The following is a 17,691-nucleotide window of genomic DNA, read 5'->3' on the forward strand; positions in this document are numbered from 1 at the left end:
ATACGATGAATTAAAATAGTTCGGGTTAAGATTTTTGCAATACTGATAAAAGCAACGTAAAATCACACTCACGTGACTTCCATATCAAAAGTTCCTCAGTAGAAAATACTGTTATATTCAGAAAAACAGCCTTTGTAGTAACGCTGTTGATTTTTAATGACGTGGGACATCATTTGTCAGTATAACTAAGGCTGAAGAAATGTCTGGCCCGTGCAGCTAATCGAGGAGCCTGACATATCAGTGGATCCTGGTAATCTGCGGATCCTAACAGAGTCGACCTCTGCAAAAGGATTTGCACGTCGCACCCTTAGACCACAAAACACAACCCACCAGCGGGCACAATATCATGAAAATCGTGAATATAGTTTTATTGCATTGTTTCTACTTCCATAGTTATATTGCAATTGATAAAACATCTGGTACAATACATCTAAATTTATATCTGGCATAAAATATGACATAAAACACATCCAAAAGTAAACACTGTCACATCATTTAAAACGTACATAAAATCCGTACTGGTCATTGACAATACTGACGTACAAAAGTAAGTACACACCTGGTGCTTTGAGATTATCATCAGAAATAATCAAGTAAATAATTTGAAAATGATATAATTTTGGACTGTGACTTCCAGAAATTATGATTATAGTGATATCCCAGGCACACCACGAAAAACACTTTACAAAATATTTATCTTGTTTTTTTAAATATATAGAAAACAAACACAGGCGTTTACTTTCCCAGTTTATCATCCATGCCATGTAAAGATGAAGGCAGGGGACAGAAACAAGTTATGTTTTCGGGCTGATTTGCAAAACTGCCCGGCAAAATATGGCCAAAAATAAAACAAATAAAAAATGTTTTTTCGATAGCGATGTATTTCACATCCTCTTTCGATGAAAACCTCTTCACAGCAGTTGGTTTTAGAATGAAAGTTCCATGTCATTGAGTAAATGTGTCTTACGCTTTGGTCAGCAATGTCTTCCCTGAAATTCGGCAATCTGAGGATTATCCTGTCTCGGCTGTTAGACGACGTGACCTATGAAGTCAGTCTGAGGTCAGGGTCAGTGTGACTTCATGATCCTCATGGTGTAGGATATAAAGGACCTATATTCTGCTCCGGCATCCCTTCAGGGAGACGGTCTTTGGGTACGGGGGCATGTTCTACCCGGCATCCCTCTAGGCGCCAGACTTTGGGCACAAAGGGCATCTTCTGACAAAGAGTCTCTACATGGACATCCTTTCATACGAAATTTAACTCAACCAATAGCGACCTTTACTTAAAGTACCCACTGACAAAAGCGACACAAAACGTAAAAAATGTTCTTAGAATATACTGACAGTCAATGCTTTCATATCCAACAGGAAAAAATATATCAGTTGTCCAGTAATGCACATTCAGGTCATTGATATGTTCTGAGCTTTGATCCGATGATCATCAGATCAGGTGTGTAAGTGTTCAGTTTAATATCACAGTGTAATCTCATGGCGGTCAAGACGATGAAGGCAGATGTGACTATATCTACAGCCACAAATCTAACGTCAGAAGACCAAACAGTTTTATGGTCACTGAAATATGCAGGTGATCATGCAGGTGTGTTCATGGTCAGGAAAGGGAACCTCTTGGTTTGGATGTCACCCCGTGGACGGAATGTGTCATTGATTGGTGGGTGCTTCACTAACTGTCTGGCCTCCGCATCATTTCCAGTTGAACTATCAGAGCCACAAGGTCAAGGGCGGATAACGTTATAAGGGAGACAACTGGATACAGCACATGGCATTTCCAGAAAGATTTTGTGTATATCATCACTGTTACGCCATCTGAAAACGTAAGTATATTAATTAAGATCATATTTGCACATAAAAATGATTCTGCTTCATATTATCCATTCTTCTTAACAATCCAATCTAAAGAATAAAGTGTACCGTTTCTTTGTTTCCGCTCTCACCAATTATTCTCTTATTTAACACCAGGCAGTCAATAATTAAGTCTTGATCAGACAACCCAGTGTTTGATATCATGAGCAACCACCCTTGCCGCCGGGTTACGATGACACCGAGTCTGACAACCGACAAAGGAAGTCTCTCTTAGGACCACCATAGATGTCTTGCGATTTATTCAATCTAATCCAGAATCCCCTAAAGGGCGTATCGTTTATGCAATATGATACTCTCAGACACTAAACGTCCCTTATAATAGTGGGCTCGACACATACGAAGAAAGAAGGGGAAAATACCGAACCTGGATGTTTGGCTAATTTCTTGATGAGATTCTTGCGTATACCAGCCGACAAAAGGTCAAGGTTGTTCACATTTTCCAAGTTCACGTCCTTGACCTGGTTTTGCCAACCGAGATATTGTTCCACGTTCACCTGCAAAGACACGATGCTGCATGGATCGCTGTGACTATTAGATCTACATGAACAAAAACACACCTCTAGAGTAACTAATACCGTATATAGTTAATCAAGAGAGAGGACATACACTTACTTTAGAAACATACCACAACCGTTTGAACTTCTTGTCGTTCTTGAATATCACGTACGACATAACTAGCTGTGACGTCATCGCTAGGCTGACAACAACAGCGATCACGATGTTGATGTTGTTTGTGCAGAAACAACCAACCTGTTGAGTAAAACAACGTACTTTACCACAGAATAAGCAATGGTAAAAAAACGCCAATGATTAGCAAGTCTGTATACTTAAAATCGTTACCATAATTTCTTTAATCGGCGAATTCTTTAACTGCGAGTTAAAAGGTAAATCTGTGAGCATATGAGCGGGATGGAACATCTTTGTACACTTATAAGCACTGTCATTCAATCAAATTCATTAGGGCCTAACCCATGAAGGGTAGAATTGCCGTCAGTAACCCATGCCTGAAAGAGGCGACTAACGGAATCGGGTGGTCAGGCTCGCTGACTTGATTCATATTGTTGTCACAATTGCGTAGATCGATGCTCATGATAATTATGCTCATGACAATGATGCTGATGATTATTTTTCGACGTCAAACAGATTGAACATTGCTGAGTGCGGCGTTAAACAACAAACAAATACACATTAGGGCCTACTTTCTGCTTGATATGATAAAAAATATATACGATTTTATTTTTTGGCGTAATTTTACAGAGTGTTTTAGAGGAATTATAATTCATATGAAATGCTAAAGAATGTGTGTCGTGGGGGGTGGTAGTAGGTGGGGTGAATAGGATTCTCATATTTAATTTTAGTTATATCGCAGTACAATGTTGCACTGTCTTTCGAAGGCAGCATGGCTCATTGATAATACTAGCGGGTCTTATGGGTGGTGACCACCTCCGTGGTGTAGTGGTTAGAGCGTCCGCCCGGATAGCGGAAGGTCGCGGGTTCGATCCCCGACCGTGGCATACCAAAAGACGTTAAAATATGGTACTTGTTGGTCCCTGCCTGGCGCTCGGCATTAATGGGTACAACAAGGACTGGTCGGCTCGGAGTCAGTATAATGTGTCTGAGTGGGGTATTCATGCTTCACTGCGGCATGGTATCTCAGTGGGCTAGCACCATAAAACCAGCTTAAGTCTGGGCTAGTACAAGCAGTCGCACATACACATACACACGCATGCACGTCGTCATATGAGCGAAATATTCTCCAGCACGACGTAAAACCCAATTTCACCTCACCTCACCTCTTATGGGTGGTGGAGGAACGCCTAAGCATTACAAGCCCCCCGACAATCTATTACATTCAGTTCATAGGATCCCATGAAAGTTCTTGTACTCACCCCTACTGCAATAAATGGTATAATGATGAAGACCAGCCAAGCGACGAATGCGCACGCATCACCTGCACGTGAGTAGTAGCCGCCAGCTGGGAATATCCGCCAGAATCTCTCACACTGATCACTGGCTGGGTTCAATGTGCTCAGGCATCTTCCACACCTGACCAGGAAGTTGTGCTGGACGAAAGGCCTGCACATACAAACATTCGTTTTAGTAAGGCGAGTCAAAAGTTATAATTAAGGTCAATATTTAAAATTTAGTGAGTGTGAGTTTTAAGCCGCTTTTAGCAATATTCCAGCAATATTTCAGCAATATCACGGCGAGGGACACCAGAATTTGGCTTCACTGTACCCATGTAGGGAATCGAACCCGGATCTTGGCTACCTCACCACCCCTTGAAATATAACGAAATTCGGGACATATGTGTAGTCATACAAATAACTATACATGCAACAATTGTGGTTACCCTTTGAGTAACATGTTTTTCAAAATGGCTGCCTTCATCTTCTGTTGCATGGGTTGCTGAAGACCAGTTCTAACCAGATCTTCGCGGGTCATAGTTACGTGTTGATAAATGTGCGTACATCTATATTCTTCATGTCCAATTTTCAAGTGCATACTTTCTTTTGTCTTTCAGTTTGAATAAACACGTGAAACATAAAGAATAGTTCATCCAAGACCGACTGACTGACTGAGTTTAGTTTTACGCCGCTTTTAGCAATATTCCAGCAACATCACGGCGGGGAACACCAGAAATGGGCTTCACACATTGTATCGATGTAGGGATTCGAACCCGGGTCTTCGGCGTGACGAGCCAACGCTTTAACCACAAGGCTACCCCACCGCCCAGTTCATCCAAGAAGTACAAGTGTCCCAATGAAGGTTGCAAAAGCTAATATAAATCTTTAGATAAATAAAATCTAAAGTTACAGTGAAGTAGGTATTAGGTTGACATCATACGCCCTGTGGTTAACGTGTTCTGTATGAAAATGACAGATAGCTTGACAGATAAGACAGAGTTGTGTCACAATACAGTTTCATATGTTTATATAAAACGTTGGTTGAAACCAATATTATTTTGCCTATTTAAAATTTACATTTCAAATGCAAATTCGGAGCATCTTAAACGAAAATACTCAGTACAAAAAGGGGTTCAGGTTTTTTTGATGGACCTAAATCCCCATTTAAAACACATAGGAGGAAGGCGTTTATCAAGCTAAATATTATTATTTATATTTCAGAGTATTATGCTTTGTGTCCGGGACGCGTGGACTTATCTAGCCGATATGTTTCTATCTGCAGTTGTAAAAGAATTAACACACACTGAAAAATAATAGAAAACAGCTGTTACATTGAACTCAGGTGAACTTAAACTGAGTCACGTGACTTTCATTGACTGGGGAACAACGTGCAGCGTTTTGCTTGAAGCGAATCGAAAGATTTATTGACCTGCTCATAAATCCACATTGACCGAAAATGTGGCGTATGCCTTTTTTCATCCTTTAATTAGGTCACTTGTGTTTGTCATCTGTTTCTATCACGTGGCGATATGACCCTATTCTCTCACCCTCTGAGAAGAGCAGACGACGAGCCGGTGAACTTCGCCTCCAGTTGTCGTCTGCTTTCGCCCTGTTCTCCCTTCCTCGCCTCGGCGATCCCGACGAAGTCAGTGTCCATGGCGTCGATGTCTACAGCTCCATCGTTACATACTGTGGCCAGGGCTGGTCAGCTGGGGGTATTCAAGATGACATATGTAGCAGACTGACCGAGGACCTCCAAAGAGATCTGTTTTGATAACAACCCGATACATGACACCGGCAAGGCCTTGTTTTTCTCTACATTGGTTTTGCCCTGTCGTTCTCTCGCATGTGGATTTTCCATGTCTAAATATCCTTTGAGCATAATTTCAGCTGTATGATACAAGCCTATCGATAACAGAGTCTGGATAATACTAATCCGTGGCTTATTGCATAAGCAGCGATCCATACCTCGGACATGGGATGACACATGCCGACTATCACCAACTGTAACTGCTGCATCCACACTGTATCCACGCTGTAAAAACTGCATTCACGCTGTAACCACTTCACATGCACATTCACTTTATCCACAACGGTTATATGTACACACAAACACGCACAAACACGGACACACACTTATGACACCGAGCGACGCTGACGATCACGATAATATGCTAATCAATCACTGATAAAGAAAATGAGGATAATCGCTTTGTTGACAACAATACTTTGATGATGATGATGATGATGGTGATGATGATGATGAGGAAGATGAGGAAGAATGATGATGAATGATGATGGTGATGAACAATAACAATAACAATGATGGCGTGAATATGCAAGTCATCACATTACATCACTGCGCCTTCACTTGTCAAGCGTGTCAACAACAACAGCGATCGACACAGGTGGTGTGTAAGTCCCTCACTACCTACGGCGAGACAACATACAAGTGTACACGATAAAAAACATAAATAAGTGACAATAGGTATGTCTTAAACGCGCCATCAAATTCACATTATCCACATCACATGAAGCATTCTCAAAGACGAATACTGTGAACAGAGACCATATAATAGATTATTATATGGTCTCTTCTGTGAAGTAGGTCGACATATACATATGTAAAGTGTAACACAAACTGCATCAAGTTCACGTGTTCAGCAGTTGAGATGAGTTGTCGAGCTGCTTACCTTGTTCAGGGTTCCACCGAGGACCCCAGTGGGTGGGCAGTGTTGGGTGGAATGGGGTATCACCACCGCATTCGATGTTCTGGGAAGCGAGTCTCCTTCCGGACATGCAGCCTGTGTGATAGCCTTGCTCTAAGACTCTACTGAACAATTAACCCAGGGATATAGGGTGACTTTATCTTTATAATCGGCAAGTCTAGATTCGCCGACAGCACAACGAACCCCGTCGTTCACAGGGACAGGTTACTCTTATAATTTATGCTAGTGGTTATTTCTTTAGCGACTTATACAAGCCTAACTGTCCCCGTGTCCTACTTTAACTGAACAGCTGATTGAGCAGCGTCATTGTGTCAAGCGCAGTTGAATGACTGGCTTATGTCAGTACACTGAACCCGGCGCCCCGTCACTGCCACCCTCATTAAACCGCACCGCGGTATAGAGAGATCAATTGCTGCCTGAGGCGGTGGGGTAGCCTAGTGGTTAAAGTGTTCGCTCGTCACGCCGAAGACCCGGGTTCGATTCCCCACACGGTAATATTATGTGAAGCCCATCAGTTGGTGTTCTCCCCCACGGTATACTGCTATGGTATTGCTAAAAGCGGCGTAAAATCCAACTCACTCACTCTTGTGCTCCCTACTGCTTTTGGAAGAGATGAATTGGGAGTATTACTTTGCGAACACGACCAAGACATTTTACATATATAACGAAGCGCATGCTTGTGTGTGTTGGTAGGTGGTTGTGGAAGTAATGGGGAAGGGGTCTAAGGTGAGAGAGCTGATTATACTAAACAGTTTTTTTTCGGTTTATAGCCATGTTCCTAATAGACACCATGCTGCAGTTTGACTCGGACACATTATTCTGTCTCAGCCATAGCTAGTCCTTGTTTTACCGCTCAGTGCCGAGAAGACACAGGCAGGGCAACAACAAGTGCCATATTTTAATATATTTTGATGTGGTTTGGGGCTCTCGTTAGTAGCTTTTACGAAATATGTTTAAAGATATCTTATCTTGTATTTTAATCAATAGTCATATGTTTGGGGATTTTCTTTTCATTTATGAAAACTGGGTTCGACAAGGACGTAGTCTGTTCCCTTTACTGTATTGTTTTGTTACGTAAAAACTTGTATGCACTCAATAACTTGTTTTATAGGCCGCTAAGGATTTTCTGGAATGTTGAATAGTGTGTCATAAAACAACAATGTCAATTCATGCGGTAATACCCCGATCCCTTGTTAGAGTTAAATCATCGACTCTTTTGTTCTGGCGTTATCAAGAGGAAGTGAACTTTATGAAATGGGATTTTAACGGGTTTCACATAAGTGATAAAAGGTCTGAGACCCGAGTCACACAGAGATTTCCTTTCACAATGAGTTGACGTGTCGCGACATTACTGACATACTCTCAAACACGGCGTTGAAATATTCAGTCACTCACTGTTTTGCCATTAACGTTTTTAAATGTTAATACGATTGAGACAATGAAAACAAATGGTTGAAGTCATGAACAACCACCCATATCGTCGGGTTCGACCCACAATTACGTCAGCTTTAATAATAACAATACAGGTAAACGGCACATATCTTTTTCACCTGGTCCATTCAATGAAATAGAATAACCAGTCACCGACTATACAGATTCTACTGAGCGTAAATGACAAAACAGAGGTGAACATAACATGATTGGATCAATGTAAATAAGCGATGACACCAGGTACTCGAGAAAGGGTAAACCCGTTCCGCCTTATCGGGAGCACCCGCCACCCACACGGTCTGCGTAACAATGTGTGTGCTTGTTGTCTGACACCGCACAACAGGACTTCTCCTCCCCTGATATCTTTGCACAACATCTGACGAATCGGATTCCTGACACAACATTCCCAAAGTGAGGAATTTACCGGACCCAAGAGAAGTGGAGTATGGAACAAGATTGTTGCTTTCGCCAAATGGTTTTGTCTTTAAACACAGGTGACTTGGTACCTCGGGGTATGATGATGCCATCATAAACGCCATCTCCATGCCAGGGTGTTCATGCCGTACACCCCATATCATCATAATCGCCATCTCCATGCCAAGGTGTTCATACCGTACACCCCATATCATCATAATCAACATCTCCATGTCAAGGTGTTCAAGTCGTACACACCAATGTCTATATCATTATGAATCACAACAGCCCAGTTGTATCAAAGACCACAATTCGCCATACAGGGTTGTGTGCCTTGGATGTACCAGGGTTTGAGTCTGATGATGGGTTCGGGTCTATGGATGTAATCCTTAATTTGCCAGCAACACGGGTCATTGGGGGTTTCACTCGGATCAAATCACTCGGTCGTTTACTGATTATGTAGAAATGGGCGGTTACAAAAAACATTCTAAACATCATTTGTTCATGATTCTGGTCTTGTAACCTTCGTATTGAAACATTCACAGTGGAATCACAAACGTGCTACTTTACAGTTTATCCATATATCATGTAGTTTCGTCTATAAGTTCGTCTACTGGCGCTAAGGCACGCTGCTCGGTCCGCCCCATACGCTGATGCATGTGTTCCGCCTCAAGGTCGGAAGATTCTGAGAAAGATGTCTCTGCCTTGTTGATACCATTAAGAAACGAGTCACTACCACTGTCAACTTCATCAAATGATATGTTCCTTCTCTGTCTGTCCAGTTCCAAGGGATTTGTGCCCTGGGGTCTTTGCTGTCGCCGTGGGATCGACATTGCGGCCAAGGTCAAGGCCGTTCTCTCTGTCTCACACAACATCCGGTAGCGATTTCCGGCATCCTTGAGTTCGCTGGACACTCTGAGGTATTTGTTGACTTGCTCTTCCATCCTGTCCTTGTACTTATGAACCCGACGTGCCCGACGACACACCCTCAGCAGCAGCAACGTCAGTGTACCAACTAAGGCGTACACCGCCACCGTCACGATGATGAAGTTCTTCGCACCAACTTCGTCATAATCTTTCTCAACACTCGTTTTCTGGGTCGTACGTTTCTTTGAACATCCCGGCTTGACGGTAGTGTTCATGGTAACTGAATGTGTAGCGTTTCCAGAACCTGATACATCTGAATCTGACACATTACTGATGGTAGTTCCGTTAGAGGTTGTGGCATTGAAGACAGGCGTACTCTCCGTTGTACGCGCGAAAGCACATAATACTATGACCATCCTGAGAACGGCGTTAGATACGGCCTGTGTCATCCTTCACCCCATCAACACCAACGTCATCCTACATCTACAATTCACATGGACTTCGAGTTTTTACAATCACATTCCTGTTTCAGCAGAAAGTCGTTTAGGAAAGATATTAAAGTCAACTTTGTGTTGCCTGTATTTCTCAGATCTTGGGCTACCATCAACCTGGAACAAGATCTTCCGTTAATGGCGGTGTCCGAGCGCATACACACTATCTTTGCTAACAGTTTGTTAGGTAATATAAAGAACTTACTATTGTCTGCCGTTGTTTCCGCGGTGAATATTGATTCCTACACAACTTTAAGAAGTAACGTCAATTCAGCTGTCGTTGTATTTCACGAATGCAATACACGTTGACATGGACTCTCATCCTGAATCATATGAAACAGAGCTTCAGTGGTTGTGATCAATTTAAGGTTGGGTTCCACCATGGTGACACGAGAATAGAAACTGTGTCAGGAATTTGTAGATCTGACTTATTGGCAAGGTTTTGTACAGACATAGCCGCGAGTCTATTATTGCTGCCACCGTGGTACGCGAGTACAATCCAAGCATGTGTTCAGCAGGGTCGCTCGCTCCTACCTGGGCTATTCAACCTCACAATATCCCGTTATCGTAACGTTATGCGTTGACGGTATCGCTCCAGAGAACACCATTCAATTTGTCTGCCCGAAATAACGCGGTTTGAATATTTCTGTTTGTGCTGAGTTGAGTGTTGATTATATACATTACAATAACAACCCACCTTATGTGACCTCCCCTTAAACAGGTCAGTTCCCTCATGTATTCACTCAGTATAGCCTCCACCCCGACAAACAAATCCTATAGGTATTGGAACAACATTTTATAAATACATTTTTGTCTCATTGTTTACAGCTCTTGGTTCAAATGGAAAACAATCTCTAATTTATTCATTTGATATGATTATTGATAATAATATTCATATATATATATATATATATATACACACACACACACACACACACACACACACATATATATATATAATCTTATATGTATTGCAACAACATTTTTTAAAATGTTTTATCTCAATGTTTACAGCTTTATGGATCAAATGGAAAACAATCTCATTTATTCATTTGATATAATTTATTATTGATATAATTTTCGATGTATCGCTGACATATTTTTTAATAATATCAAGGGAATATGTATATGCTTATTTTATCATGAACATTATAAACATATTTTGTTATGTACATACATTTTACACTGACAGGGACCATTGGCTTTTGTGGAACGTTCAATGGCAGCGTTTAGCTGTGAGATCTTCTTTTGTAGAAGGAGTAATGGCGCGAAAGATCGTCATGTGTTTATTCGCGCAGGTCTTTATCCGTCTTTGTACACAAATAGACGCATACAACAAGTTCTAAAACATGCTTTCTTTTCTCAGCAAGTACTTTTACCCAGGTCCTCCCCTAGCGTCAGGTTTCGTCATGTACGGTTCATACATGTAGCGAAGCCTTGTAAACGAATGTGCTTTTACAAATAACACAGCCGACTTAATAGAATATATCAACTGATTGTTGTACGGCTAAAGAAAAAGTGACGGATCGAACAATGCCAGCATAAGGTGACACATGGGCTGAGTGGAAGCCAGTATGGCGACTACACCGTGTAATGAAACTCTGGAAGACGTGACCCTCGCCACCAACACGACTTCAACACGCGTCTACGACGCCCGAGGGGCGATGCTGTTCACTGTCGCTACAGTGCTGGTGTATGGTATGAGCATTGTTGCTTTCATCGCCGGACATTTGCGTCGTCGAAAAACAACCAAAGAAGAAGAGTCCCAGATTTCGAACTATCTGAAACGAACAGACGATATCCGGCGTCAAGCCGTCAGGGAGGATGTGTTGCGCCTGCGCTCTCAGCTCCTGGCTGGGTCTGTGATAGTGAACACCCCGAACGAACGACGGAAGTCACGAGTTTATCGGACGAAGCAGTATCAAGATGACTTGGTGCCTCTGAGACCATCAGACAGGACTTCCAGTAATGAGAGCATAGTGCTTCCCGCTTGTACAATTCCACACCCTAATCAACAGACGACACAGTATTCGTTATCAGAGGAATCAAACAATACCTCCGTGGATACTATGTCCCCGATTTCTGAAGACATACCAGTGTTTCCACCAGAAGCTGAACAGATGGATTCAGATGATGAAGATTCCAGACAATTCATGGAACAGCAAGGTAGGGGGAGGCCTCGGAACAGCCTCCATCAGAGTCTACAACACTCCCTCCTCAACGGTAACGTCGCTCAAAACAAACCGACTTCATCTCCGGAGGGAAGTCCGGACCTAGAGCAGTGCAGACGCTACCGAGAGCGACGTCGCGGTGGTGTACTTGGCGTACAGCTTCTTCCCAGTAACGTCGCTCAAAACAAACCGACTTCATCTCCGGAGGGAAGTCCGGACCTAGAGCAGTGCAGACGCTACCGAGAGCGACGTCGCGGTGGTGTACTTGGCGTACAGCTTCTTCCGCCGCCGAATTTTACCTAAACAGACGAGGTGCAAATATTGGACTATACACATAGGTATATGCACCTGTCATCGTGTGATGAATGTGATACGAATAGTCTGTCTCCTAGACACAGCTAACCAGGTGTCTTACACAAGTCTAGATTGATTTTTCAAGTCTAGATTGTATCAGCACTAGAAATTTAGGATTGACCGTGTTTTCTATTTGCATTGGTGTTGTAAATAAATATATTTCTATACTTTTAATATGTTTTTTTTTTAAAAAGAACTAAAATAACTTTATTTCTTGGATAAATGGCGGTCTAATTCACTGATAGCATTAGTATTATAGCTGTGAAAGAACTGATTCCGACATAGTGAGTGAGTGAGTTTTACGCCGCTTTTAGCAATATTACAGCAATACCACGGCGAGGGTCACTAGAAATGGGCTTCACACATGATCCCGAGATAAGATGCCCTGGATGCCAGGATGTTCAGTGCCTTGAAGCAGGGGAATCTAATACTTCCACAATGGAAGTGCCTCAGTGACATTCGAAAAGAACTTTAAATGAGACAGGGTGTCATCACTTTGGCCAGTCCACACATTAACCGTCACTGTCTGTTCTCCTGGGACTTGTTGGTCAAGCGTGGCATCACGGGAGGTTTCTATGACAATAAGAGTGGACATGTGTACAGAGAGCGACGGTGTCCAGCGCGCAGTGGATGGTTACAGGTGGACGGGGTATATTAGTGGAAAGTATGTATAAAGTTTGTGTTCACAGACTGGTTTTAGACAGAGAAATACTGGACTGGGGTGCAATCAGTCACTGAATAAAATAACTGATCATTTTTTACTCAGCATGATATATTGCTTGATTCACTCAGTCACAATTTTCCAGGAAATATCAATGCATTTTGTGGTGACATATTCAAGTTTTCTACTTGTAAGTATCTTGCAATCACTGCTATTTATTTGCTATAAGCGAAAAAAGGTACAAGGCTATGGAATCCTGGAAGGGACATCAATGTCGCGTTGTCGCCCTCTCAAATACAAGCAAAATGAGCCAAAATTAACCAAAACGCGACACGCGACATCGCGACAACGCGACATTTCGCCCATTTGTCGCATTGTCGCGATGTCGCGTTTTGAATAAAAAAATTTTTTATTCCTCCAAAGGGCGACATAGCGACAATTTTCAAGGTCAAAATATGTCGCGTTGTCGCGGGTCGCCCTATGTAAGATGTGTAAAAACAGCCTAAAAAATTACTGACACGCGACAACGCGACATTTTGATGAAATGTTGCGTTGTCGCATTGTCGCGTTTTGGTTTATTTTGCCTCATTTTATTTGCCTTTTGAGAGGGCGACAATACGACAACGCGACAATGCGACAACGCGACAATGTCCCTTCTCGGATTCCATACAAGGCCGCCACAAAGGAATCGACGCGTGTTGTAAATACCGAGTTTGTGCGCCTTGGTGGGTATAAAATGAGTCACTTGGGTTCACGCCGCTATTTCAGAGACATATCATGGAGTGTCAGCTTAATGTGGGAGCAAAACCCGTAGTGGTACAGACATTTAAAGCCTTCATGAATTCCACGAACCTATATGGTGCTGACAAATCTTGAAACATAATCGGGATATCTGGGATTGAGACAGGTGATCATAGGTTTCTGCCACGCTCAAGGGACGCAACTCTGCTAAGCGATATTGCGCCTTTGACGATTGGGTCGCCAAATTAACCTGTTGGAAATTACATACAGATTGTCGTGGCACTCAATCGTCAGTACATGTATCGTCAGTCTGTGGCAAAAATAAATTCATTATTTAATTACAAACCGAAACATGAGTCTCATTAACCTATTCAGACAATGACCTACTTTACAGCCGATCCGAATTTTCTCGTATGAAAGCGAAAATAGACATCACAAACAACTATCGTTACACTTAATTCCAATTCCTTGTTTCATTAGAAAATGGTATTTACACATGAATTATAATTTTAAGCTTCAATAACTTCGTATTTCTATATTTTATGTGAGGTGTAGGCAGCATGACCTTAACTAAGACTTCACAGACTGACCCTGTTAGATGAGGTTGTAACAGGATTCACAATGCATCTGGCTCTCTGGATACACCTGTTATGTATTTTTTCTGTGTACTTTTTCTGTGTAGTTCTGTAACGCACAATGTAATTGATATAATATCTAGTCCGTACCAGACCACCAAACTTTTCTAGCGGCAGAACCTCGTTTTGAGATTTCCACGATTTCCGGGTTTCTATTTGTCAGTGCTCGCTGTACGACAGAGCACGCTGCACGACGTGTTTGCAAGGATTAGAAGGAGCGTAGTGTTGCAATATACAAGTGCTTAGATGTATCAAATAATACTGATTAATAATTATGTATCCAGTTAAATGAAGTGGTCTCAAAATTATGGACTGGTTATTGTACGACGAAGTTGCGCAATAGGACGGGACCCAGTCAACAGGAAACGAGGCTGTTGTGTTATCAATGTTTTGACTTGTTTCATCAAGATGTGTTCAGCCACGCCCAAAGCTGCGTCACCATCTGCAACAGTGGTATCTATGAAATCCTGGAAGGGACATTGTCGCGTTGTCGCCCTCTCAAGAACAAGCAAAATGAGGCAAAATTAACCAAAGCGCGGCAATGCGACAATGCGACAACGCGACATTTCGGCCATTTGTCGCATTGTCGCATTGTCGCGATGTCGCATGTCGCGTTTTAAATAATATGTTTCTAGTCCTCCAAAGATCGACAATGCGACATAGGACAATTTTCAAGGTCAAAATAGGTCGCGTTGTCGCATTGTCGCCCCATCTAAGATGTGTAAATAAAAGCCTAAAAATGCGCGACAACGCGACAATGTCCCTTCAAGGATTCCATAGGTATCAGCAATATCAAAATGGATGGATTTATGCTTTTTTCGTTTGTTGTTTAACGCCACATTCAGCAGTATGCTAGCTATATGGCGGCGGCCTGAAAATAATCGAGTATGGACCAGACAATCTAATGATAACGCCATAAGCATCGATCTACGCAGATGGCATAGGAAGACATGTGTCAAACAAGTCAGCGAGTCAGACCACCCAGTCCCGTTAGTCGCCAATTGTTTGAAATAGACGCCTGCTTTTACAAGCATGTCTTGTTGGAAATGTGTGTAAACAGGCAGGTCAGTGAAACTATATCAACCTTGGGTAACGGACTCTATCATACTGCATAATCAACACATTCAGCAGTTAGAAGGACAGGATATAGGAATGGAACCTCAAAACAGTTGTATTTGAATTGGTCAGTTTCGACAACTTGGGCCAAACCGGAACCGTGTCATTATTGTGTAACTCTAACATCCCTTGCTTCAGTCTACCTATTTTTACTAATGTCGAGGACCGCCGCCGTGGTGTAGTGGTTAGAGCGTCCGCTCGGAGAGCGGAAGGTCGCGGGTTCGATCCACGACCGTGTCATACCAAAAGACGTTAAAATATGGTACTTGTTGGTCCCTGTCTGGCGTTCGGCATTAATGGGTACAACAAGGACTGGTCGGCTCGGAGTCAGTATAATGTGTCTGAGTGGGGTATTCATGCTTCACTGTGGCATGGTATCTCAGTGGGCTAGCACTATAAAACCAGCTTTAGTCTGGGCTAGTACAAACAGCCGCACATCCACATACAAACGCATGCACGTCGTCATCTGAGCGAAATATTCTCAAGCACGACGTTAAACCCAATTTCACCTCACCTCACCTACTAATGTCGATTGTTTTCCAGCTATATTCCAACCTCTGTGGTGTTTACGTCACACAACTGTGGAGACACAGGAAACTCCTCCTAAGTAGATTTCAAAGACTCTTGCTCAAAATCCTTTTTATTGTGGCATCAACATTAAAAGTTTTATTTAAAAAATTCAAACAGAATTTTGAGAGACATGTAGCTGACGTGACATATCTGTGAAACACCAATCCCCCATGCAGTTCCTTATCTTAACTTGTACCGTGTGTTCCCCCTGAAGGTAAACAACTGCCTTGCCTTTGTATGTGTTAATGACAGGTGTCGGTGGAGGAGCAGAATACGCTCAACTTTTTAACTAACTCCCGACATCGTCACTGTTCAGTTGTCAGTGATAAAGCTAGTTAGGGAATTGTACAATCGAGTCTGTTTTAGCAGAAATTTCGTATGTCTGTGGGAAACGTTTTCTCACTTTAATTTAATGGTGGGGCACAGCTGGTTTCTTTTCACGTAGGGATTGAAACAGAAAGCGAAATAATTTACTCATATGTACAGTTCTAAAATCAAGTGATCAAGTTCATGTAAATTAAATTCTTTCACATAAGAATCATCAAATAAATATCAAAAGTGCTTGGTTAATTAGGATACATTTAATTAGAATTTTAATTCCATTATGTAATTAATTCGGAAGCAGACAAACCGCTTGCAATTGAAAAGAGCATAACACAAAGGCCAGGTAATTATCAAACATGGGGATCGGGCTAATTTCAGCCAAACATGGATGTAGTGACCACATAGACGATCAGGTGATTAATTGTTTTATAGGCCCACCTGGTAAGAAAGCGTTGCCCAAATCCGATTATTGTCTAGAACCTATATAATTCTTTCAACGTAATTTCCATACACGAAATATACATTTATACAATACAAAAGGTGCTTATTGTTTAATTGACGTTACCTGAAAAATGTAAAACATTGCTTGTTATACATTTCCATTGTGGGCATTAAAAATGTATCCTTGTTTGCATTATTCATCTTTAACAGTAAAAAGCATCGTACGACAATATCTTTTATTGCAAAGGATATTTTCGTATATGCCAGTCTCAGCAGCAATCCAGATATGAACTCATGCTCTGTACCTCCTCCAGTTACGTCTTCCTCTTCAGCGTCTTCCTCCTCTTCTTGCATCATTTGATGTAACTCGGCAGGTCCGACCATCTGGAAACAGATATAATTCTCTTTTACTTATTTACAGAATGTAAAGGCGGTGTAATGACCATTTATGAAAAGGAGATCAATAAATTCATATGAAGATATTTCTTAAAGATAAAAGTAAGTTGAGGCCATATTACCAAATTAGATGGCCTTAACTCTTTTCGGAAAAGATGTTAGATGTTGCTGAAAATGAAATATACAAGAAACGGATTATAGATATATTTTTACAGATCAATGATAGTTTGATAATAGAATTGAATTTACGAATATATCAGTCATACCACTTGAAGAGGGCATGGACTCGAGCAATATATTTTCTTACCAATTCAGTAAGCTGGTATGTTATGATGTATAAGTATCAATAAATCTATACCAAAGTATTTTTTCTTATATAATAATAATAATAAGCCATTTATATAGCGCCTTTCAACGTCACAGGGATATGCTCAAAGCGCTTCCTGAGCTCAAGTTAAAACTATATGCAGCTGACAGGTACAGATGGTTGGAAGTCACTTGTAGCGGAGGAATAGATGAGTCTTGAGTCGTGTTTTGAATGTACTTAGGGAAGGAGATTATT

The 17,691-nt window shown here is 41.7% G+C and overlaps 1 protein-coding gene across 1 annotated transcript; it reads right to left on the reverse strand.

Moving 5' to 3' along the window:
* Nucleotides 1-347: 347 nt before the first annotated feature.
* Nucleotides 348-6,738, reverse strand: LOC124290765. Its single transcript, XM_046727589.1, has 6 exons — nucleotides 6,482-6,738; nucleotides 5,336-5,497; nucleotides 3,771-3,957; nucleotides 2,494-2,631; nucleotides 2,246-2,375; nucleotides 348-1,824 (listed from the first exon to the last, which is right to left on the reverse strand). The coding sequence occupies exons 2-6, from the start codon at nucleotides 5,443-5,445 to the stop codon at nucleotides 1,682-1,684; spliced, it is 708 nt and encodes a 235-aa protein (XP_046583545.1). The 5' UTR covers nucleotides 5,446-5,497; nucleotides 6,482-6,738; the 3' UTR covers nucleotides 348-1,681.
* Nucleotides 6,739-17,691: the final 10,953 nt, after the last annotated feature.

This window comes from Haliotis rubra, unplaced genomic scaffold (genome assembly GCF_003918875.1).
Source record: "Haliotis rubra isolate DU_JTF1 unplaced genomic scaffold, ASM391887v1 Scf473, whole genome shotgun sequence".
Classification (NCBI taxonomy): domain Eukaryota; kingdom Metazoa; phylum Mollusca; class Gastropoda; order Lepetellida; family Haliotidae; genus Haliotis; species Haliotis rubra.

Coding starts and splice junctions, on each gene's coding strand:
- LOC124290765 (XM_046727589.1), bottom strand. CDS start 5,445: ATGGACACTGACTTCGTCGGGATCGCCGAGGCGAGGAAGGGAGAACAG. Junction 2,376..2,493: donor GGTTGTGGTATGTTTCTAAA/GTAAGTGTATGT, acceptor GTGTCTTTGCAG/GTGAACGTGGAACAATATCT. Junction 1,825..2,245: donor GAAATTAGCCAAACATCCAG/GTTCGGTATTTT, acceptor TTACGTTTTCAG/ATGGCGTAACAGTGATGATA.